Here is a 25,870-nt window from a genome sequence, read left to right on the forward strand (position 1 = left end):
AGAAGTACGCCACTATCAAGAATATGAGCAAGAGTTCAGTAATCCGGACTCATCCCTCCAGCCAATCAACATCGGCAACGCCATAGATCACGACAGCGATGATCCCAAAGGGCCCCAAGCATTCACGAGGGCACTCCAAACACTCCAATGGCCCCGTGGTTTCAAAATCACTGGGGTTGAGCCCTACGAGGGATGGATGAACCCCACATAATGGCTACAAGCCTATGCCACTGCTATGCGCGCCGCTAGAGGAGATACAAGCATCATGGTGAACTATCTTCCCATCATGCTTATGCCAACTGTGATGAACTGGTTCACAAGCCTCGCCCCGGACTCCATTAGATCCTGGGAAGAGCTAAAGAAGGTCTTCACCAACAACTACATGGCTACGTGCACTCGGCCGGGCACCAAGCATGATCTGAATCGCATCTACCAGAAGTCGTCCGAGCTCCTCCATAGCTACATTAGATGCTTTTTCGAGATGATGAATTCTATTCCTAACATCACGGAAGCTGAGGTCATCACCGCCTTCGTCCGAGGACTCCATCACCGCGACCTTCACTCCAAGTTCAATCGCAAGCCACCAAAAGGGATTGGCGAGATGATTACGACCGCCGATTAGTACATCGATGCCGAAGAGGCCAAAGTACATTTCAACGAGGATGCAGTCACTCATTGCCCAACTCACCGCAGTGACGAGCGACCCAATGATCGATGCCACAGCGACCACAGTCACCATCGGGACCGTGATTGGCCTGAAGGGTCCAAATCTGGTCAATATCTCCACCGCCGACCAGACCACATCATCGCCACTATTGACGAACCTCACACCAAGCGCAACTACGATGAGCGGTATAAGAAGATCCTCAAAGGCCCGTGCCTTCTCCACAAAAACAGCAAGCATAAGGTGAAGGACTGCCTTGGCCTGGCTAAGGAATTCTAGGCTAAAAGCCGGACGACGATGACAACAACAGAGCCAGAGGCCGTCGACCACCTGGGGACAACAACAACACCTTCCAGGATCATGAAAAAGTGGTCACCACCATCTTCAGGGGCCTCGCTGCTACCGAGAGTAGAAGAGATCAGAAGCTCACCGCCCCCAGGTGCTTGCCGTCAACGTGGAAGACACCGTTGCCAACCCTAGCTTTCACCCCTGGTTTGAGGTCCCCATCACCTTTAGCAGGGCCGACCAGTGGGCGAACATCCCTTACACAGGGTGTTTCCCCCTTGTTCTTGATGCAACCGTCAGGAAAGTGCTTTTTAGGAAAGTACTCGTCGACGGCGGAAGCACCCTGAACCTCCTCTTCGCCGGAGCCCTAAAGGAGCTAGGCCTTGGGATAGGAGACCTCGCACCCTCCGACTCCTCCTTCTAGGGTGTGGTACCTGGCAAGGCATCCAAACCGCTTAGAGAGATCACCCTCCCAGTATAGTTCAGCATGACTAGCAACTACCGCGTTGAGCACATCAACTTCTACATCGCCGACTTCAACACCACCTACCACGCCATACTTGGTCGGCCAGCTTTGGCCATGTTCATGGCCATACCGCACTACGCCTATCTGGTGCTGAAGATGCCTTCGCCTGCAGGAGTCCTGGCCCTGTGGGCCAACCTCTCCATCGCCTATGCCTGCTAGATAGAGAGTCTCGCCCTCGCCGAAGCCACCAACCTCTCCATCCAGATGGCTAGCGTGGTCACCGATGCCAAGACGGTGCCCGCTGATGACCTGGAGATCCCAGTGATGGAGCCTCCATGCGCCTCCACCAAGTCCAAGGAAACTATGGTGGTCGGCCTTGGCCTCGATGACCCCACCAAGACCATGAAGATCACCTCAACCCCAAATAGGAAAGCATGCTCATCTCCTTCCTACGTGCCAATGCTGACGTGTTTGCTTGGAAACCTACAGACAGGCTGGGGGTACCACGGGAGAAGATCGAGCACTCCTTGAATGTCTCGCCGACTGCCGAACCGATCAAGCAGAAACTCCGACGATTCGCACCAGACAAGAAGGAGGCTATTAGGGTAGAAATAAAATGGCTCCTAGCTACCGGATTTATTAAAGAAGTGTATCATCCTGAGTGGTTAGCAAACCCTATTCTTGTTCAAAAAAAGAATAAAGAATGAAGAATGTGCATTGATTACACCAATCTCAACAAACACTGCCCTAAAGGCCCCTTCGGTCTGCCTTGGATAGACGAGGTTGTAGACTCCACCGCTGGCTACGAACTGCTCTCCTTCCTCGACTGTTACTCCGACTATCACTAGATATCCCTAAAAGAGGACGACCAGATCAAAACATTGTTCATCATGCCTTTTGGTGCGTATTGCTATACCACCATGTCCTTTGGGCCCAAGAACGCTAGGGCGACCTACCAAAGGGCCATCTAGATGTGCCTCAATCAACATATAGGCCACAACATTGAAGCTTACATCGACGATGTGGTCATCAAGTCCAAGACCGTCGACAACCTCATTGCCGACCTCAAAGAAACATTCACCAACCTAAAATGATATAGATGGAAGTTGAACCCTTCAAAGTGCATCTTTGGAGTTCCATCTGACATACTCCTAGGCTACATCGTCAGCGCCCATGGCATCGAACCCAACCCCAAAAAGGTATCCGCCATCACCAACATGAAACAGCCAACCTACGTAAAAGATATACAGAACCTTACAGGCTGCATGGCTGCTCTTAGCCGCTTTATATCGTGCCTCGACAAAAAGGGACTACCGTTCTTCAAACTCCTCAAGGCCTCCGAGCGCTTCTGGTCAGAGGAGGCAGATACAGCTTTCGAGCAGCTCAAGTTGTTTCTAACGAAGACTCCAATCATGACGGCGCCTCGACCAGACGAAACCCTACTGATCTACATCGCCGCCACTTCTTGCATCGTTAGCACAGCTATCATCATCGAACGCGAGGAGGCCGGACACACCTATAAGGTGCAACATTCCGTCTACTTCATCAGTGAGATCCTTAATGAGCCCAAAACTCATTATCCTCAAGTTCAGAAACTGCTATACGCTATTCTGATCACATCACGCAAGCTCTGTCATTACTTTGCATATTACAAGATCATTGTGGTCACCGAGTTCCCTCTGGGGGACATCCTCCGCAACAAAGAGGCCAACGGTCGCATCATCAAGTGGGCTGTTGAGCTCGACACTTACTCCATTGAATTTAGAAGTAGGCCTACCATCAAGTCACAGGCGCTCGCTGTCTTTGTCGCTGAGTGGACTGAGATCCAAGAGCCCATCCCCGCTACTTGCCCCAAGCACTGGGTGATGTACTTCGATGGTGCCCTCAACATCAACGGTGCTAGTGCTAGCATTTTATTCATTATGCCGACCAAAGACAAGCTCTGATACGTTCTCCAAATTCATTTTCCAGCCTCCAACAACGCCGCCAAATATGAAGCATGTCTCAACGGACTCTGTATAGCCGTCAAGCTCGGCGTCAAATGCCTCATGGTATATATAGACTCTACGCTGGTCATCAACCAACTCAACAAAGATTGGTCCTATTCCAGGGAGAAGATGGACGCATACTACGCCAAAATTAGGAAACTCAAAGCGAAGTTCTACGGTATCGAGTACCACCACGTGGTACGAGATCAAAATCAGCTCACCGACCACCTATCTAAGATAGGCTCTTCTCACGCCATGATTCAGCCTAGGGTCTTCATTCAAGACCTCTTTACGCCGTCTATTAAGGCAGAGAATGAAGTTCAAGAAATCCCCCCGTCGAGTAGTTGGTACTTATAGTACCTTCGCCGGCCACCGACTAGAGGGAACAGTTCATCAAGCACCTCACCAGCGCCGACGTACTAGCCAAGAAGACTAAAACTGAATGCATAATCCATCGCAGCAAGCATTACATGCAGGTAGATGGGAACTTGATGAGAAAAAGTGCCAAGGAAGGGATACTATAGAAATGCATCACCTAAGAAGAGGGAGTGGAACTACTCTTGAGATTCACTCTGGTTCCTGTGACAACCACGTGGCCTCGAGAAGCTTGGTCGGCAAAGCTTTCCAAGCTGGTTTTTACTGGCCCACGGTCATCACCGACGCAGAAGACCTCGTCCAATGTTGTGAAGGATGCCAATTTTTCGCCAAGCAAATACACGTGCCGGCGCAGGAGTTGCAGACCATCCTAGCATCTTGGCCTTTCGCATGCTGGGGACTGGACATGATCGAGCCTTTTAAGCCAGCGTCAGGTGGTTTTCGGTACGTGTACGTTGCCATTGACAAGTTCTCCAAGTGGATCGAATACAAACCGCTTGTTTTGGCTACTACAAAGAAGGCAGTCGAGCTCTTCGAAGATATCATCCATAGATTCGGTCTCCCAAACAGCATTATCACCGACCTCGGAGCTACATTCACTGGTCATCATTTTTGGGACTTCTACAAAGACCGATGCATCTCCATCAAATACGTCTCCATTGCCCATCCTAGAGCCAACGGCTAGGTCAAACGGGTGAATGGCATGATCCTTGATGCCCTCAAAAAGAGGCTATATAAAAAAGAGGAAAAGCATCTGGGCAGATGGCTCAAAGAGCTCCCAGCTATGGTCTAGGGACTACGCACTCAAGCTAGTCGCATCATCGATGTGTCTCTGTACTTTTTGGTCTACGGCTCAAAAGCCATACTTCTAGCAGACATTGCCTTCCGAGCACCTAGGGTGGAACATTATAATGAAGAGCAAGCCATAGCTGTTCAGACAGAGGATGTCGATAGGGCCAAAGAAGAACGCCAGATCACTTGCATCCACACAGCCAAATACCTAGAAGGCTTGCGAAGATACTACAACCGCAACATCAAAGGTCATTCATTTGCTATCGACGACCTCATTCTCCATAGAAAACAAAAAACCAAAGGGATGCACAAACTCTCCTCCCCCTGGGAAGGGCCTTACGTGGTCAAAGAGGTTATCCGACTAGGGTCTTACCGGCTATGTGACTTGGATGGAATCGATATCCCCAATTCATGGCACATCGAGCACCTTATACGTTTCTATCCTTGAAATGCTCTAGATATGTATTCTCCACTCCATAATGAATGAAGTTTTTGTCGCCATAATTTGTCTCCATTATTTTTCCATTACGGTTTAATCTCCTTTTGCGGTTAACAAACTCCAATACATGATCTCCATAAATGCTCCGCCATGTTTCTCCATATCTCCAAGATATTTTGCCTACCTCCGAGCAGCACACATTCCGCTCTGTGTTCTTTGGAGAAAACCCAGTCTCCGATCTCTCCCTACATGTGCTACGGGCTCCATGCTCTGCGTTATGGGTGGTCGGCTGTGGTTCCTTGGTCATGTCTGTTCCTCCTACACGTGCATGGGCTCCACGCTCAATGTTATGGAATCTGGGCTAGCCAAGGCCAAGAGCTCAGTAATGAATTAACTGCTTGGACGCTACTTATACCACGTATAATCACGTTAGGGTTAACGCTGCAACGATTTTTCACCGAAATACTGGCAAACTGCATAAACATGCACATGTCACTTTACAACATTTGTACACATAAATGAATGTTTGTCTACGCCCTCGTGTGTTTTAACTATCCTCTCCAGCTATTACAGATTACTCTCTGAGTAGGTCATTATGTTTGGCCCTCTCCATCCACCTCACCGAACAGGTCGACATCTTTGGCCAGCCTCTTCGCCATGTCCTCCATCTCATATTCCAGCTCTGGCTGCTTCGTCGCACCAGTCCCTTTGGCGAATCTAGCCCCTATCGCTTGTAGATCGATGGTAGGGTAATGAGACCAGACTACCGCTAGGACATGGGTCATGGCGGAGACAGTGGTGTCACGGTTGAAGCTTTTGAAGTTCTCCCACACCGCCTTGCACCTATTGATGATGGTGTCCGGACGAGGCGGCCTATCGTCGGGCTGAGGAGCTGCCTCCATGTCGATGTAGTCAAGCATCGGCCTGACTCCAGCCACCACAGTGTTGAGTTCTTGCCTCTGGGTTTGCCCCTCCAGCTCTAGCACGTCGAACTAGGCCTTGGTCCTTCGACGGTATTCTGCAGGAACCAAAAGGATCCGTCAAACAAAGAAGTCACTTCAGCAATAACTCCGACCATGAACTACTAACCTTTCAGCTCCTTAGCTAGTTTCTCTGCTTGCCTAGGCGCCTTCCCCTTCTCCTAGAGCTGACTGATGACCTGACGCAATTGGCTGAGCTCTGCATCTTGCTCTACAACAGTGATGATCATCAGTAACATTAAAGTTGTTCGGTAATACAGAACAAGTCCACCGATCTGCAGTACCTTTTTTCTGCTCAGAGAGACTTCTCAGCTGCTCAAAGTTGAGCTCTAGCTGCTTAGAGCTACCCCACAACTGCTCAGACATGGTCGCCAGCTACTCAGTTAAAGCCCTCTTTTGGTATTTCAGATCCCGCGCATTAGATTCAGCAAGATCCCGCTCATGCTGGGCCCTCTAGACGTTTTTCTCCATAAGCTTCACCGCCTCCTTCAGCTTTGTGTTCTCCTCGGTGAGGGGCTCCATCCTCTTAATCAGCTACCACTGTTATTTGGTAGTTCATGCTATGCCCTGCAAAATGACCAAGATTATGAAGAACTCCAATCTCCAACATCAAAGACGAACATTGATGACGCAATACTAACCTTGATCTGCTTCATCGTCATGGAAAGGGTGGACTCTAGCCTCCTAACCTCGCTGGTGGTATCCTCCTCTTCCATGACCACCACTTCATCACCCAGCTTGTGGAGGATCCGGACGGCTTGAGGTTGTGCTTCCTCACGCTCAATCTCTTCCACCTTGTCCTCCTTCGTAGCTAGTGACACCACCTGGGGGCTCGGTGGCCGCACAGCGTGTCCGACCACACCCTCCGATGTTTTAGGGAGTGTCGCCTGCTCCTCTAGCACCACTGGCTTCTCTGCTCTAGACTCTGACATGGCGGCGGCAACTCCAGCATCCACCTCTGAAGACCCAGTGGCTCCTGCCATTGCCCCTGGCATCGCCGTTGACTTGTTCGCTCATGTCATCAACTGTTCTCCGCCGCCAAGTCCATCCGCAGCGGTGGTTGACTCCTCTGCAGGCCGCCGAGCGCCCAGGGACTCTAGGACGGGGTCTACCGGCATTGCCTCTGCGCCAGGATCGGCCCCTGTTTGTTCGCTAGTTTGGACGGATGGATTCAGATCCTCCGTACGCCTCGCTCTGCATCAGATTAGCTCGTCAATCGCCGCAACTATAAGGACCCGATAGCAAACTGAATCCAAGGCAAGGAAACTTACACGTCGGCCTCCTGATACATGGTTCTGAACCAGCGCTGCCTTCCTAAGCCCCCAGGCATGGCTCTAGGGTCAACCCACGTGCCCTAGGCTGAAGGTCTCATGGCCCCCGCCTTTGGCCTCTCCTCCGCCTATTGCTTGGGGACTCCTTTTGCTTGCTGCTCGGGGACTCCCTTCACCTGCTGCTCGAGGACTCCCTCCTCTCCTTTTGACTGTACCTCTGCGTGTGTGTTGCGCAGCGGTGCCTCAGTGCTCAGAAGAGGAGCTACTAGAGCCCCATCATCGTCCGACCACTCAGACATCGCCGCACTCTACGTTCGAGTGGTCTGGTCACCGCCAAGTGAGATGCTGCCCGGCTTGCAAGTTGTTACACTAGCCGTCTTCCTCTTCTTGTGGTCCGACTCATCTACCGCCACCCTTTTCCCTAGACTTTCTCCAACACCAGGGGGGACTCTTTGTTCGACCAGCGTCTGTGCCTCCAGACTCCGATGAGGCGCTGACAGCAACTTCCTCAGGCTGAGTTGTTGGCAGGGCGTCCACTGCCTTTGGTCAATCGCTCCTCGGCATGCCCGAGAAGTACACCGCTCGTTCCTACGAATGGATCTTTCCACAAGTGAATCAGTTCACTGCTCAGCAACGGTATAGGATAAAAAGTATAAGGAACAAATAGTTGAGACTTTTACCTAAGGAGGCAGGTTCATACAATTGAAGGCTTTCGTCTGCCCTTACACGCTGAACAACACGTTTAGAGTGAATAGTTCAGCTGCTAGGCGTATCACATTGTCCCTCGATAGCTTCTTCGTCCACTCCCGGGTGCTGTCAGTGTCCTCCTTGAAGTCAAAGCCCACGTGGGCCCTCTCCTTGTAGGGCTAGACTCGGCGCACTATGAAGCTCGCCACCACCAGTGCGTCGTTCATATTCACGCCCTTTTTTAGGCCGAGGAGCTCCCTCACCTGCTCCATATCAGCATTGCTCGACTTCTCTGACTAGCTCCTCTGGTTCTCTAGAATGTGGTTGATGTCGCAGCGGATGGTAGGATGGCTCTACTTCATGTAGAACCACCTAGCGTTCCACCCCTTCAGTGAGGTGTTTAGCGGTACAGTGATGTACTCACCTGCCATCCCATCGCGGAGTTGTAGATACACACCGTCGACCACTCTGGACCGCCGCCGCCCTTCTTTAGCCAGAATAGGTGTCAAAAGAGATTGAAGTGGGGAAGAATCCGAGATACGCCTCGTAGAAATGGATAAAAATTGAGATGTGCAAGATGGTGTTTGGGTGGAGATTGCACAGACTAACTCTCCAGAACTCCAACAGATCCCTCAAGAAAGGATGAACATGAATTCTCAATCCACGCTAGAAGTAATCTTCAAAAACTATAGCTTCATCGATATGAGGCATTGGGTAGGGCTCACCGTTGGCCGACCGCCATCTGGCGGTGACACGGTCCAGAAGAACGCCTACCTCCACCATCCTGTTGATCTCCGCCTCTCCCATGAGCGACGACACCCACTCATTATCATGACTTGCTTCGGCGATCGCCTTCTTCGGGTTACCAGATCCCTTCTTTGACGCCATCTCTCAGATTTGGATTGGGACTAGTGACAGAAGAGCGTGTGGATGTGAATCGGGAAACGCTAGGGCTAAGGAGGAAGATAAAGTGGCGAAGTGGCAAAGGGGGGAGCGCGAAGTGCAGTGGCGCAGTTATCAAGCATTACCCCCACTTTTCACATTCAAGGGGTTTTGGGAAACCGCTCTACGATTTGTACCGCTCTGAATTCTCCAAAGCGGCAATATGCACCGTTATCTGGGCTTTCGCGCAACTGTAGCCCATATCGCCCATTTTTTCGCCACAATTTGTTACTACTCACCGAATATTTGCCAACTTCTCCGCAATCCATTAAGGCTCAGTAACTCCTACTGTACAACCATTACTCCAGTTTTTTCTCCACGATTTGATTTCTCCAAGATTTCCACTTGTGGCTCAGGGACTACGTCATCAATACGACTTGTTTCCTCACCACACTGGGGAATTTCTTCTGTTCACTGTTGTTTCTGACCCTGGCACCATGTGACCACGTCACCTACTGTCAGGCTCGTGGACTAAGTGTGCACACTTCACCTTGCAGTGAGTGTGCGTTTTTTCATTTTAGGGCTCTGCTTGGGGACTGACTGTCTGCTTGGCTGGTCTTTTGCTTTTCTTCTATTTTGGACCCTAGCACCACGTGACTGCGTCACCTACTGTCAGGCTCAGGGACTAAGTGGGCACACTTCACCTTACGGTGAGTGTGTTTGCTTTAATCTGGAAGACTCCGCGCCTAATGAAGTTGAATACTATCTCCCTTCCTTGTGGTTAGACTCTAAGTGGGCACACTTGGTCCACTACGAGGAAATTTTTGAATTTGAACTTGAGCTCCTTACATCCTTATGGCAAGCCTTACTTGGGATACACTGCTCGGCGACGGTTGATAACTGCTCGGCGATGCTTCACAACTGCTCAGCGACTCATTACGGTGGTCGGACCATGAGTCTGACTGCTCGGCTTTGTTCACACTTGCTTGGACAAGCTCAAGACGGCGTTGCACAACAGATACAAGGCGCTCGGGGACTAGCTGTGGGGGATACGGCCCCGGATACCCATGATAGACCACATGGGCTGTGCCCCCAGGGGCAGCCTAGCCCACAAGATGAAGTCTTGCAGAGCACGGTGCTGCTCGGCGTGTCCCACAAGACACCAGGAAGAAATCCTAAAGATACTACGAGATCTGTTAGGATACATATGATCCCATGATTCCTGTAATATGTTATTACTTTTTGGTTATCTCCTAGATCTAACCGACTTGTAACCCTGGCCCCCAGACTATATAAGGCGGGCAGGGACCCCCTCCAAACACACGCAATATCATATGATAGCCAATACAATCCAACAGATCACAGGAGTAGGGTATTATGTCGCACTGATGGCCCGAACCTATCTAACTCTTGTGTCTCTGTTGCCTTCCTTTTCTCGATTACACGCATCTCGCCGATCAATCTACCTTCGTGGGATACCCCTCTGAGGACTGTCGATGATATTCTATCGACACAGCCTTAGACACAACTCAAAACCAGCTCCTAAGTTCAAAATTCTAGTTCTCAATTTCGTAGTTTGAAATTCTCTTGGTGGAAGTAGTTTTGGAGTAAGAGAAAGGGTTAGAAAGTTTCAGAGTGAAATCTTGAGAAAGAGAGTGGAAGCGCTGCTAAAATTTGAGCAAGGAAAGAGATTTTAAGAGTGGTAGTGCTATCCAAATTAAGAGAGAAAAATTAATAGAATTAAGGTGGAAGTCATGCCAAAATCTTAATTAGAAATTCATTAGGCAATCTTGGACGACTGACTCTGGACGGCTAACCGCTAACATATTATTTTTTCTAATCCATTCCACAAGCTATGTTGTCTTTTGTTTATTTTGCAGGAAGATGAGCAAGTTAGTAGGCAAGACCAAGCGTGTGGCATCGTTTTGTTCGACGAGAAGCTCGTCTTCCTGAGCGATCACCGACATGGAGATTGACGCTCCATCTCCCACTATCGGAGCATCGTCCCAGTCATCCCCTACTGAGAGAAACATTCTTTTGCAAGAGAAGCAGCTCAAGCTCCGGGGCGAGACAGAGAAGAACATCTACAAGCAGCTGAAGACCCAGAGGTTCATTCTCACTCTTGTTTATGATCTAGCCCTGCTACAAGCAATAGGTATGAACACTAAATTTGAAACTATTTTTAAGGCCGTAGGATGGGAGAATGTTTGGGAAATTGATGAGCCGGGGTCCAAGCTTTTGACAGCTGAGTTTTTATGCACGTTGCAACCTACCGATTCTGAAGTTTCATTTAGACTTTTTGGAAAAGATGTTTCTATTGCATGGAAATAGTTTAGTGAACTTCTAGGATTTTATGCACAATGTGTGATTGATGTAGACACTGCTATACAAGACTTTGATAGGACAAAATTTTGGATTGAAATATCTAAATAACTTACTTGCTACCGTCCCTGAACAAATAAAATTCATCACCCTACTCTACGATTCATGCATAAATAGTTAGGTTTTTCTTTATTTCCTAGAAATAATTTTCGCACTATGAGGAATGATGAACTTAAGCTGCTCTATGTCATGGTTAAGAGAAGAAAAGTTTCACCTGTTCAGTTTATGATGAAACAATGGAAAGAAATCCCTGAATTTAAGGGAGATGTTGGGTGTACTTCTTTGGTCACCCGCATAGCTAAAATTTTGGGTCTTTTGGAAAATGTTTTTGTTGCTTACATTGATGAAATTCCTCGTTGGCATATCGATTATGAATACTTTGTCCAAGCTCACATGTTAAAGAAGAAAAAAAGATGGGAAACTTGTCCTGATGTATATGGACTATACAAACAAAATCTCGTTACCAGACCAAAATCTTGGTCTGTATGCGGTGCAGTCTTTTGTCTTTGATTTACAGGTGAAGGAGGCAGCGCCTTGCCAGAGCGCTTCTACGAGACTCACTCACAACCCGCAACCCCAGTACCTTGGCGACAATCCAATTCCTGAAGGACCTGCCATCACCAGCTATGTAGGCTAGCACCAGCTGGGTTGTTCCTGTCTGCATTAGCCTGAGCATGTCGGTTGGGAGCAACCCGCTCCTCAGCACGCTGAGAGCTCCTGGCATTAGAGCTCAAGTGCACAATGGCAGGATGACAACTTTAACTACTATCAGCAGCAGTCCTACGAAGAAGTTTCCAGTGGACACCAGGGAAGGCGCATGTCCTTTTCTAGTTATGGCTGCCATGACTAGCACATGGGCCACCATCAACCGCCCATAAGTGGTCATGAGCAGCAGGCAGAACACCCCCGCCTCGACACCAGGTTAACCACCATCAAGGAGACACAGCATGACACCCAGAACCAGCTTCACCAGCACTCCTAGTGGCAAGCAGAAATGGGAGAACACATCACCACCATCCAGCAGTACCAGGAGCAGGAGAACGAGAATTGGTGATACTTGTTCTAGGGTCTCCACATTGACCTGCCTTTCTGAGAGACTGCAGCAACACCTAGCTTGGGGGAGGAGCCCCCGTTTACCTAAGGTAAGTTTTCTTTCTGGTATTTTATTATTTTCTTCAATCTTTGAATTTGCTATTTATTAAAAAATGCATAACTAAGAAAACAAATAAAAATTTGTCTTAGTCTTTTATATATTAGTAGGTGTGATCTAAAAAATGAAAACCAAATAAAAAGAGTGTGTATATAGTGGCTTTAAGTTTGCTTAAAGTTTGTTTTAAATTTCTATTTTTTAAGAGCCAATAAATAAAAAGGAACTTGAAGAAGATGATTCACAATGGAAATGATGAATAGTTGATCTGTTATAATTCCTTTCAAGTACCTAGTTTTTAGCCTTGAATCCTCTCGAGTTTTGGATATGATTGTTTTGACATGAGAATTTGCTCTGAACTTGAAACTCGTGGGTAGCAATGCTTAATCTAAGTTTAGGTAATTGATGGATATGATATGAGAAGGTCTGAGCTGCTATTTATCTTGTTCCAAGTGATACTAAAATTCTGGAGATTTCCTTTGAAAAACATAAAAAGGCAATATGATGAGTTCCTGTATGACAAAGCTTGAATTCCTACCAGAGCCAAACATGATATTTAAGCTAGGAAAACTTCCACTACTTTTATGCTACTTGTTTTGCATTGAGTTTGGTCAAGCTTTGTTGACCCTTATGAGAGGTTTATCATGCTCTTAAAATCAAGATCACGTACACACCACCCACATATGCACTACTCCTACACTAGGGGTAGGCGCAAAAACTTGCATTTCATCTAGATCCACAAAAAATGTTTTACTCCTACACTGGGAGTAGGCACCAAAAATATTCTTGATAGGTTTTTTCATCCTCCAAATAAATGCTCCAAATTCCTGTTGCTATCTCTCAAAAGTTTTTTTTGCAGAAAAGAGACATGTGGCTATGCAAAAGTTATTCATAAAAAAGAAAGAAAGAAAAAAAGAGAGAAAAATGGACAAGTATCCGAGATATTTAAAACAATGGGTACTTAGATGCCCGCCTAAAAAAAGAGAAAAGAGATGAATAAGATAGCCCATGTTTTCTTCCAATTGTTTCCATTTCAAAAGAGAGATAAGTTTTCAAGGAGCATAGTAGAATTAGGCTAGCCACCATAAATATCCACCATATATTCCACTCACATGCACATCTTGATTTGATTGTATGACTCAACTCTCTTTGGATCCGAGGTTTGATTTTACAATATATGTATTGCAAGTATGCACTTTCATGTTATCACCATTCCTATGAGCTCCACATAAACTTTAGTTGTAGGAAGGAAGGCATAACATTATTTTTGCCTTGGTGAGGATCCACAAATACCACATATGTTGAGAGACTTGAGAGTATCATACAATAGAATCTCTGAGTTTTATTTTGAAACCATGCTAAAACTCCAAAATAATGGTTGAACAAAGAACTTAAGACATAGTGCTTGACTTGATCGTTCTGTCTTTCAATTGCTCAAGACCTTAGTGAAGGCTACAAGCCCCATAGTTGAAGGTAATATGGGTAAGTTTTAAAGTCAGAACAGTTTGTTCTAATCCGAAGGAGAATTCTTGTTTGAATGCCTGTGTACTTTTGAGGAGTGAAAACATTGATGCAACTCCTGATCCATTGCTAGGTTTGGCATTGCTCAGGGACGAGCAAAGGTTAAGCTTGGGGGAGTTTGTTGATGGTAGTTATCATCCATTATAAACCACCAATATAACTTGAAATCATGCATGAAAATAATCACCAACATAGACTTAGGGGTTTAAACTAACAAATTCCACAAGTTTTGGTGAATCTATGTTTTCAGCAGGATTTATCCAGAAAACTGTCAAGGGGGATCAAAACGTCAAATAAAATCTTGCTTATTCACAGCGAAATTAACTCCAGAAGGTTCCAGACAATGCTAGAAGCCACACCACCGAAGCAGACCTACAGAGGATGATATGTGGGGCTGACCAGCCCCACCTGTAGGCCAGCCGGCCCCTAGGCCCACCTGTCAGTCTCCGCCTCGCTACGTCGGTTCTCCACCGCCTTAAGGATTGCATCTACGTCGTTTATTCAAGTTGGTTTGATCCGAGGGCTCAGAATTGATGCTCTGGCCTATATATACCAGCCCCTGCCCCCCTCCCTGAAAGCATTGCATAAGTCAAGATCAGACCAGAAATTAGGGTTTTTAGAGAGAAAAGAATAGAGCTCCAATTCTTCAAAGTTCTAGTATAGGCTAGCTAGAAAGGTTCAAGTAGAGTTTGGGCTATTGCTCAGGATTCTGGATTCACCATTTGGAGACTAGTATAGCCATTGTATCTCTCTTATTTATGACTTTGTGCTACTTCAATATTATGTTGTTATTTATTATGTTTCTAGTTTGCTCTAGTTATATGCTTGATATAGTTATGATTGATTATGAATATATGCATATGTTCACAAAGTGCTTAGGTCAATACTCGAGTGAGTTAAGTGGTCAACATTATGTAAGCGTGGTGCTTAAATATTGTTTACCTGAGGATGCATTCTACACTCTGGGTCATGTGGTAGATCACGGATGTGACACTCCTGTTGAGTCCTTTGTAGTCCACTCCCTGTTTGTACAGCAAGTAGAACCCGGTTGTGAAGGGAGTCAAGCTCTGTTCTTGATCTTCCTTAGTAATGTTCCATATGCATAGATCCAAAGTTATTTATGCTATAGATGAGAGTATATATACTTGGGAGTACAAAAGACTTAGTAGATATAGAATGACTTAGGAATTTTCTGCTCTTAACTAATCTCCTACCTAGCCATACTACATTTATGAGTATCTATTTCTATCTCTGGAATACCATCAATACCTTACACTTATAATTTATTTATCACTTGACTTACCCCTGTAATAGCATGAGAGTGATGATCTTATCATAAGTATACATATTTGTCAATATCTCTGTGCCAACCCCATAGCTCCTCCCTGTGGATAAAATATAAATAACGATACCTGGTATACTCCCGAGTGAAATGCTACAATGGTATATTATATGTGCGCTTGGGGATACTTTATATATATATATATATATATATATATATATATATATACAAGTGTTCTTAATAATTACCAACAATGCATTTCTGGCATCATGCTAGGGATGACAACTTAGTAAAGAGTGATGCTAAAAAATGTCAACAAACATTTCTGTGGTTCCGCTACAAAGCTTGTTGGTATTTTTAAACGCACACAGATAAATCCGCAAGCGTACAGATACCATTGTAGCTTTCACCCGGGAATATTCCAGAGTATCGTATTTATCCACAGGGAAACAATGGTTAAAGAAGTTGATAGTTCACCATCATATATCTACTAACTAGTATACCGACTAAACTAAAGTGGGGGTAAGTGTTGATAATGATAGGAGTTATGAATAATAGCACACATAAGAGAATTCTATGGTAAAATAGAGGAGCAGTTTAGTTAAGTTGAGAGGACAACGGGTGAGTTCAAGGTTCCTAAATACTTCTCTATTACTTTGGTTCTTTAGGGTATAACTAATTCATGGGTAGATATAGTGATCACATGCAATAACACTTTGGAGCAACAGTACCTTTCCAACTCTCAAGGGGGATGAGAAAGCGTAGTTGGGGGAAGGCTGCCTAAAGCTCTATGAACACCAATCCTAACGTGGTGGATTACAATGGCCTGATAGAGTTGTCACCCCTGGGGCTACCACAACTAACCGTAGGATTGAGCATAATCTCAGGTAACCTATAGTCTAGACACCATGTCTATACTATGGATTACTACTCTAGTCACATATGATAACTAAAGCACTCGATGCGAGCGGAGATCCCATGCTAAGGTATGATAACTATACTAACCATACATATGAAAGGCATAAAAGTAGATAGAGAAGATAACTATATTAAAGCATAAGTCTTGCAAAGGTGAGATACAAAGATATACTCGACCTATGAAGATTTCTCTAGAAACTGAGCTCAGCTCAACTCTCCCTAACTCTCAACTAGAGCTATTCTACTTCTACATATTGAGAGCCGGCTCTGATTCTGATGAGGAGGATATGAATTAGGGTTTCAGGATGGCTCTAGTGAGGGGATAGGGGCTACTATATATAGGCCGAGGTGGAGTAGGGGCAAGGAATTGTGGTGGAGTAGGGGGTAAGGAATCGCCACATCATCGATCTGCGTCAACTCCCTCGATCACCGTTGGATGAATCGACCTAAAACTGCCTTAAAATCAAGCGTCCAGATCTTAGGAAGGCGTACAAGGTGGCGGAGGGCGAGGGGCCTTTGTAATGGGCCGGTCGGCCTCATCACTAGGCCAGCCAGCCTGCTACTATGGCAGGTGGGCCTCCCCTTTGGGTGGTGGGTCCTGGGCTCTGTCTTGAGTCATCTTTCATAGGTTCATGGGTTGAATCACTTGTTGATCTTAGTTTGCCTATTTAGAGTGTATGACGGTAGTCCCAGTTGCTATTTTCTGGATAAATCCTCCTGCATTTACATATTCACCAAAGCTCATGGAATTCATTAGTTTAAACCCCTATACCTATGTTTGGTGATGGAATTAGGTGTATATGTAGGATATATTAACGGTTTATGATTGACATTAACAACCGTCAACAATGATCTAGAAGCGCTTCTCCTTCTGCTATGGTTTTGTGGTCAAAGGACCCTCCGGTAGTGATATCAAGCTATAGGGCAGATTCCTTGCTTAAGACGTAACCAAAAATGTTGTATCAACACATGGTCTGGTATAAACAAGGCTAGGCCAGAGTGTGCTAAGATTGGAAATCTAGCCTAGGCTACACCTATGGTTTCCTTCTCATGTTGGCGGGAGCTGAGAATCTCTTGTCGTAGGAAAGCAATTTGAGATATAGAGAAGAATACGGAACATAATTTGTCCCTCAATTCTTCCCAATCTCTGTTTACCTTGCCTACGTTGTGGGTGGAGGTTGTTTTGCCCTCTCAAAAGAAGGGAAACAACTTCTACCAGAGGTTTTTCTGGTGCCCATGCCTAAGATTGTCTAGCACGCACAGAGCTGCTCAGCACTCCCATAGATGATGGCAAGAGTTTTTGTAAACTTAACCAAAGAAGGTTTGTTCCCAAACCATGGCTATAAAGCCAGGACGGAGTTCATAGCTAGAAGCTGTGATTGGCTTCGATGGTGGTGGCTCTAAGAGCTCGTCCTTAGGCGCAAAAAGATTTTGAGTTCAAGGCTTCATGATGAAAAGAAAAAGGGATATATTTTTTTGAAAGGTAAAACACAAAGATACACGGGTGAACTGGGTTCAGAGATAATTACGACAACCGTGTCACGGCAACGGCGCTAGAAATGCATGTTGGTATTTCTTAACGCATACAGAAATAATCCGCAAGCGCACGGAATTACCGTTGTAGCATTTCACCCGGAAGTATTCAGGGTATCGTATTTCCACGAGGAACGGAGGTGTAAGAGTCTCTTAAGCTAGTTCACCTAATGATAACAAGAAGAAGGATAGCCTGGGTAGTCAGGTTTTCTAGGGATAGAGATCCTAAGTTAAGATAGCTTTGCCACTATAGACTTGCTTCGGGCAACAGATAACACTTGGTCTGCCAAGCGTTGCCGGCCTATGGCTCTACGTCGTACCCGGACGTGGGGGATTACGAGGAAGGGACATGGCCGTCGCCACCTGTCGCCTCCCTCTCAACCGTGGAGTGCGAGGCAAACAAAGGTAGCCTCTAGCCTAGACACCACGTCTACACTATCGACTACTATTCTAACATCAATCAGGTTATCCGTCTTTATTAGGGCCCTTTACTAGAGTATTCGTCACAAGGACGAATGACGAACCCGCAAGTAAATAATGAACAAGCCTAACTTAAAGTAGGACTCACCACCAAAGATAAACATGAACCTTATACTCCAAGTAGCATTTGGATCGTAGAGGTACGAGTGGAGAGGAGCCGACGATTGCCGGCATTCCTTCTGCTAAGTGGCACTACAAGGATTCACCTCTAATGCCACGCCACATGATTGTAACACCACTAATTTGGTTGCCACAGGGGGTTGTATTGCAACCTTTATGTAAAATGGTTGCAATATGCGCCTATAATGCAACAAACTAAATGTGTTGCAATATGTGTGGTTAGTAGTTACAACAGGTGTGCGCTACTACAACCATTTAAAAATTGTGTTGCAATTAGTTGGCATTATTGCCATGGCGTTTTGGAGTTGCATTAGTCTTGATTTTCGTTGCAATTACTTGGTGTTATTGCAACTATATTGAATTTGGTTGCTTTTGCTTGTAACTATTACCACGATTGTTCTAAGTTGCAATAATCTTCAGTGGTGTTGCAATTGCTAGGTGGTTATTGCAATCAGAATTTTGAATGGATGCAATAGCATGTTCGTATTGCCACAGTTTTTTGGGGTTGTAATAATCTTCTGTGGCGTTGCAATTGTTAGGTACTTATTGCAACTAGAATCTTAAATGGACGCAATATCATGTTACTATTGCCACGGTTTTTTTTGTGTTGCTATAGACTAGTGTGTGCGTCGCAATAAGTTGTGGCCAAAAGGTTTGATACTCTGCTACGCTATGTGATCATACAGCCATACTAAACCGTTTATAAATGAGTGATTGAAAATATTAGTAGAAATACAACACTGAAGCCAACTTGAGAGAAGAAAAAAATAGAAAAGCACCAATAGAGGAGCAAAACAAAGAAGCACCAATAGAGGAGGCGTGTTTGGTAGGGCTTTTAGTGACTCTGACTCCATGTATCAGAGAAGCCAGGGTCAGAGGAGCCAAAAAATGTCAAACCTCCATAGTGGTTCCCATGATCATGTCACTATGCCAATTTTACATTACTTCATGCGTACCAACTTTCGGATTATATACCGACTTCATTTTTAAGTAAACATAGAAGACCTTCATATGCAAACATAATATTTTTCTATTCTCAAGTAAATAGAGAAGGTACCTTGTGAAGCAACCTTAAAATGAATTTCCCACATCATTAAAATGAATTGACCACAAAATTAATTTACAACCGTCAGGCAAATTGAAAATGGCCACATTGATTACATCTCTTGGTAAATCAGATTCATTCATAGTTTTTTTTACTCAAAGCTAGCTCTACAGCCTTGTTATTGAAACCAGAGACTCGACAACATCGCAAGTCACCAAACTTTTTACAAACTCTGGGAGGGGGTTTGTCCAAACACAAGACTCACCCGGGTCCCAACTCATTCCTAAACTAGCTAGAGCATGCGCAGCTGAATTACAAATTCTAGGCACAAGGAGAACATCATTGCAGAAGAAAAGCTCTTGAAGGAGAACACGTGTGTCCCTGATCAACATACCACTGGCCGCCAGGTCCATTGATGACGTGAGGAACGCCTGCTGTAGGAGTTATATGTTCAAATAATTGTCACATGCCAAACTCCACCCAAAATACATGACCTCACTTGTTACCAGGTCACATATCCAAGCCATTACCAAAATAAACAACTACATCCAAACCACACTACACCATGACACAATATTGACGACATGTTTGGTGTCACCAAAGATCCTATCAGCTACATACATCACATGTTTGTGCATAGAAGCTAGCAGGTCTGTGTACACTATCAATTGATTTTTAGAAGAAAAAAATCTCTTGAATCATCAGCAAGTCAGCTTGTTGTTAGTGTTTGCTCTTCCAACCCACCTCCTAGAATAATCTGTAAAACAGATCACCAAGCAGCAGCTTCTAGAAATTAAAACGAAGTATTTGAAGTTGAAAACTTTGATGATTACAGCTTTGGTCAATCAGAGAAAGACAACACAAAGTGCTTTGACAACATAGGCCTTGTTTAGATTGAAAAAAATTTCAACCCGATGAATAGTAGCACTTTCGTCTTATTTGGTAAATATTGTCCAATCGTGGACCAACTAAGCTCAAAAGATTCATCTCGTGATTTCCAACTAAACTGTACAATTAGTTATTTTTTTTACCTACATTTAATGCTCCATGCAAACGGCTAAAAATTGATGTGATGGAGAGAGTGAAAAAACTTGGAATTTTGAGGGTATCTAAACAAGGCCATAGCAAACTAAAACAAAATGTGATGAGTGTTGGTGTATGAGTGCATTGATCCTTAGATGGCAAATATTATATGAGATGGGACTAAAATCTGATGGTTTAACATGAGTAAAAATAATATAGACCAACTATTTTCATTGAAAGAGCCAATCATTTCTTACAGTATTCAAGAAGTGTCCCATAGCTAGCACTGGAAGTTATCTATGTCCACACTGTAAAAAACCACAGTTACATAATGTGAGCTACCTAGCTGCCCTACTCCAGCTAGCATAATATACTTCCAAATCCCCCACTACTTTTCAAATAGGATAGTACTATGTATTCTGATCACTAAACTTGTCCAAAGAGAAACAAGCCTAAATATTGTAATGTTGAAACAATAAATTCACAATGCCTATGCATCTGAACAGTGGGAAATTATGAAAGTAAACTTATTGGAAAAAAGTAAATTCAGAAAGGTATGGTAATTGTAGCTTACAACTCAACAGTCTCCAATGTAATCCAAAAACAGTGAAAGGAACCTGTTGTTGCATGGACGGTCATCATTAGGCCCTCAACAATGCCAAATTCCATGTTGATAACCTGCAGACCATGAATGTATACTAGCATGTCAAGTAATGAGTAGTGATACTGCAATGGCAGCACTGGAAGATACTCGGCATCCAAAGGGCATGGAACTCTAAGTACAAAGGACTTGCATCTTTTATAATTTTGCAATTACAGTATGTCAAATTATTCTATTTCATAATTTGAACTTACTAGCCAATCAATAAAGGATCAGATACATTTACGAATCAATATATATTCACTTTTTTACAGAAACTACGACAGCTTATGCAAGCTGTCTGAACTTTATCATTACACAGAGCAGAGCAGGTACGCTTTGAAACCTTGGACCTTCCTACTCTTACCTTTTGCTAGTAGCTGAGATTTGCTTCTCATTAATCTCCAAGGTTGACGCATCGAGAACCTTTCTGGAGCCTTTGAATGGATAGTGCGTTGAATCATCCAAGGTTTTGTACTCCCTCCGTTCCAAATTATAAGTCAGAACTGCTACTGAATGCACTTGTGAACTGCTACTGAATGCTGCCTGGGAGGCTGTGAACTGCTACTGAATGCACTTGTGAACTGCTACTGAATGCTGCCTGGGAGGCTGTGAACTGCTACTGAATGCACTTGTGAACTGTTGCTTCTTCTCAATCTGAACCACACATGCAGGGCCTCTTCTCTACTAAGGGTTATAGTAATTTGAAGTAAATATATAGATTAAGGACAATATCCAAACGCAGAAAAAGAACAGATGAGGACACGATCTACCTCAACTGAAATAACCGTGTACCTATGTGTGTGAGAGAGAAGGGTGATTCGTTCATCACCTGGGTGATGTGGACGCGGCATCCATGGGAGGACTCACGGACATATACGACTTGCCGGGTTTCACGCCTTCACCATAAGAAAGATTCAGAAAAAAAAAAAGATGGATCAGGCCATGGACAACGAATGGAGTTCTTGGGATGCAGCAGCTTCTCCCTCATGGCAAGATCTGCTGGCGACCATGATAATACCTGGGACCCTAATACCTGTAGTAGTCGCCCTTCATCTTGACCTTGGACTCAGAGGCGCTGGCGGATAGGACGAGGCAGGAGTCGAGCAATGCGAGGATGTCGTCGTAGATGCGGGCGAGCTCGGCCTCCTCCACGAGCAGTAGGTGCAGAGAGAGGGAGCACGCGTGCCTGCGTAACATGGAGCTAGCCGGCGGCGGCGCTGCCGCCGCCGCCGCTGCACCCGCGCCATGCCAACAGAAGGGACCGGAGCTGCCCGCACCCGCGCCGCACTGCCGCCCAGCCTTCCTTCCTTCCTTCCTGGCGTTTATGCAGCGGCAGTGGCAAGCAGATGGGGCAGAGTCCGTGCGGCTGGGGGAGGGCGCCGGTAGCGGAAGGGACTGGGGCGGCGGCGGCGAGGCTTGCGGTGGTGACTGGTGGGTGGATGGAGTGCGGTGGTGGGTGGACAAAGGAGGTGAATTTGGGACGAGTAGAGATGCAGACACGGGCGGTGGAGAATTTTCAATTGACCAATAGGCAGAGACGCGCGTGGCACGGCGGGAGAGGGAAAAAATTGGCGGCGGCTGAAAAATTTGGTGATAGGTAAAGGCAAAAAAAAATGATACCCCACGATTCAATGTCACACGATTTTTCATGACATATGATGACTTAGAAACCAAATTTGCAAAGTAGAGTACGCATACATTTGAATTTTCCTTCTAAATTCATCTTGAATCTTGAAATGTATTTGTATGTTCATAAATATATCTTTTTTCTACGACGTAGAGTACACATACATTTATAGGATTATGGCCCCGTTTGCTAGTCTGAATTTTGGCTAAAACTGGCTGAAAAACACTGTTCCGGCTGAATTGTTGTGAGAGAAAAACACTGTTCCGGCTGAAAAACAAGCCGAACAAGCCAAATTTAAGACAAGCGAACAAGCCCTATATGTCCTTGTGCATGATTGTGTATGGCATAGTGATCCACCATGGAATTCGACTAATCAGTAGTGTAGCCATGTGGGCACAGTGAAAGCTATTAGAGAAAGTTTGTGTGTGTTAGGCTTTGTTTGCATAAAAATTTTGGAACTAATTTGTTATTTTTATAGTCAATCGGCCTGTTCGCTGGTTGGTTTCTGGGCTGGTTTGGGCTGGCTGGTGCTGGTTTGTTGTGAGAGAAAAACACTGTTGGCTAACTGGTTTGGGCTGGCTGAAACCAACAAGCAAACAGGCTGAATGAATTTTTGCATGTTGGTGGAAAATAACTTCAAATTATACTGTGGGTACCTCTAACAAGTTTTAAACAAATCATAAAAAACATATTTAGGAACATAAGTTTCACTCTAGCCCATATTCTCGAGATACTTTCAACCAACAACCAACAAGCTATCAATGTTGTTGTTGACAAATGCTGAAAACTATCCTATATAATGAACAATGATTAATTTTTCAAGAGATCCTAACACTACTCTATCGATGGATCATGCCTGTCGAATTTTAACTGTAATTTATTAGAAGCTGACATTATTAAGAAATAACAGTAAAAGGAAAAAAATCCATGGCACCGATGGATATCAACCTAAGACTAATTTGTTGATACCAATTCGGGTTATACACAAGTAAAGGCTAGCACCTTCTAGGAACACTGGGGAGGGGTATATCAAGGTTACTAGGTCAGTAAGGCCACCTAGAACACCAAGGAATCTCGTCAAAAGAATCGTTGGCCAACATGAGGTTGGAGGAGCAAGGTTAGGAAGAAATGAGTAATAAATGTATTTTTGACGACCCTATGTTTTTCGACCACCTTGACGACAGAAACATAATTGTGAAGTATGTTATGCGCTTTGGCAATTTCTCACTGTTACCACAACCTTAATTAATAAAAAAATAAAAAAGGAAAAATAAAAGCTATGGCACCAATGTGGGTCGAACCTAAACCATGCGAATTCCAAAAATTAACTATACTTTATTAGAAAATGTTATTATTAAAAAATAACACAAGAAAGAAAAAATCTTATGTGGCAATTGGCGGAACCAGAAGAATAACTTAGGAGTGGTGAGACAAATGTAAGACATAGAGATAAAAGCACTTTTAACAACTCCTTCACATAGAAATAGTTACTGTTACTATGCTGCTACAGGAGTATTAAAAATTCATACGGGCCATGAAATATCGAGGCATCTCTGACAAATTTTAATCATTTTTACAAATTTTTAGGTGTGAACATGATATTTTTATCTTTAGGGTCGATTTTTAATGTGGGTTCTGCATATAGACTTAGAGATATCAATATGCATAATGTTGTCGTAGGCCGTGGCCTTCGAACACCAGGTGGTTGCCGAACTAACAAGAACTCGAAAAAAGTTTCGCGGGAGAGCGGGGTGGAACAAAAGGAGAACGACGAAGTGGATTCTAAAATAGAATATATCACTCTTCATCCTTCTTGCAACAACCGCTGTGGGTCTTATTTATATATACACGTAGACTTTACATGGGACCGAAAATGCCCTTTGCACCTACCGTAGATTCGAAGCATATCCTAGGTAACCAAGGTAAATCCGATCAAAACAGCCTACGCCACCCCTAGTCAACACAATCCCTAGTGATCACTTGGCCCTCGCCCGACGCAGGGAGGGGACCAACCCGGGCCAGACTGTCTTCGGTCTTCACGAACGACACCCTTCGACCTTCGGACAGGCTCTTCTGCCTCATCTACCATTTCACCCGGGGCGTCCCTTCCTTCAGTCATGATCCTCGTAAACCTGACGAAACCTGAAGATTTCCTACAGACGACGGATACTAATATATAACGACAAAATGGTACTTGAACACTCAGAAATGATGAATACCAATCGCGCCCATAAGGCTGCCCATTCGCCCTACGATGAACGCCCTTGTGGCGCACCCCGCACACGCCAGTGAAGTTGCCGCGTTGCTGAATGCTAGAGAAGCAGCCTACAAGACGACAGAGGGTGAGGGGTGGCAAAGAAGGATGCCTGCCCCCAACACATAAAGTATGTGACTTTTTCACTGAGTTATACTCACTTTATCAACAAAATGATGTAACTTTGAGATTTGCACAAAAGTCAGTATTACGGGCTTGATTGGTTTGCGACCAAATTTTTGTCATGTCAAAGATTTGGCAAATCAAAGTTAGGTAAAAAATTCGCCATAGATTTGGAAAGTTAAATGTGAAATGTTGGTAAGTTTTGGTAGCAAACCAAACAATAGCCTGAATTATGGCTTGCCAAATCCTTGCATATTTTGAAAGCCAACCAATAAGGCCCTACATTCTTTTTGTTGATAAAGGGAGTATTGAGTAAATTTTAGTCGATATTATCATAAAAAATTCATATTATGAGATCTTGTAACATATGTCCTTAAATATATTTTAATGAATTTTAAAAGTCTTATCTAAGGTACATATAGTTCAAATTTAAATTATTTTCAATCATTAAATACACATAAATTCAAAATTATTGACTATAAACATGGTCCTAACATCCGTACACTTTGGTCCCCACTCCTGTACAAAAAATAGTAAAATTCAAAAATTAATAAAACTCCAAAGTATATGTAGTATATTACATATAATAAATGGACCATGCTTTTTTTGACATCTAATTAGAAATTAAAAATTAGAAATATATAGAGAGAATAAAATGCCAACTATAACACGCACCCCAAAATTAGCTACTCCCACTGTCCGCCGCGCAAACCGCAGCCACCAGCCAAAATGTCCCGCGCTCGTGCTCGAAACAAAAATCCCAATCTCAAATCCGGCCCCTCACATCTACCATGAAAACGGATCGAATACGGACGGTTTAGTATTTTTGTCCGGATTTGTATTTAAATATAGATAGTGTCAATTATATCGGATAGAATATGATTGGATATTGACATCATAAATATGCGATTTGAGTATTCGGATACAGATACAGTATCAGATG

The 25,870-nt window shown here is 44.5% G+C and overlaps 1 protein-coding gene across 1 annotated transcript; it reads right to left on the reverse strand.

Moving 5' to 3' along the window:
• Window positions 1-19,310: 19,310 nt before the first annotated feature.
• Window positions 19,311-24,794, reverse strand: LOC136488802 (uncharacterized). The gene is made up of 6 exons (XM_066485613.1): window positions 24,770-24,794; window positions 24,637-24,719; window positions 21,957-22,501; window positions 21,753-21,819; window positions 20,855-20,958; window positions 19,311-20,588 (listed from the first exon to the last, which is right to left on the reverse strand). The coding sequence occupies exons 1-6, from the start codon at window positions 24,792-24,794 to the stop codon at window positions 20,561-20,563; spliced, it is 852 nt and encodes a 283-aa protein (XP_066341710.1). The 3' UTR covers window positions 19,311-20,560.
• Between the last annotated feature and the right edge of the window lie 1,076 nt (window positions 24,795-25,870).

Source organism: Miscanthus floridulus, chromosome 10 (assembly GCF_019320115.1).
Source record: "Miscanthus floridulus cultivar M001 chromosome 10, ASM1932011v1, whole genome shotgun sequence".
Lineage (NCBI taxonomy): Eukaryota > Viridiplantae > Streptophyta > Magnoliopsida > Poales > Poaceae > Miscanthus > Miscanthus floridulus.

Bases quoted from the DNA above. Each gene is read 5' to 3' on its own strand.
- LOC136488802 (XM_066485613.1), bottom strand. From the start codon at position 24,794: ATGGGCAGCCTTATGGGCGCGATTG. The intron at 22,502-24,636 runs GTAGATGAGGCA...CAAATTTTTCAG, and splicing joins GGGACGCCCCGGGTGAAATG to CCGCCGCCAATTTTTTCCCT. The intron at 20,589-20,854 runs GTAAGCTACAAT...GGTTTTTTACAG, and splicing joins ACATTGGAGACTGTTGAGTT to TGTGGACATAGATAACTTCC.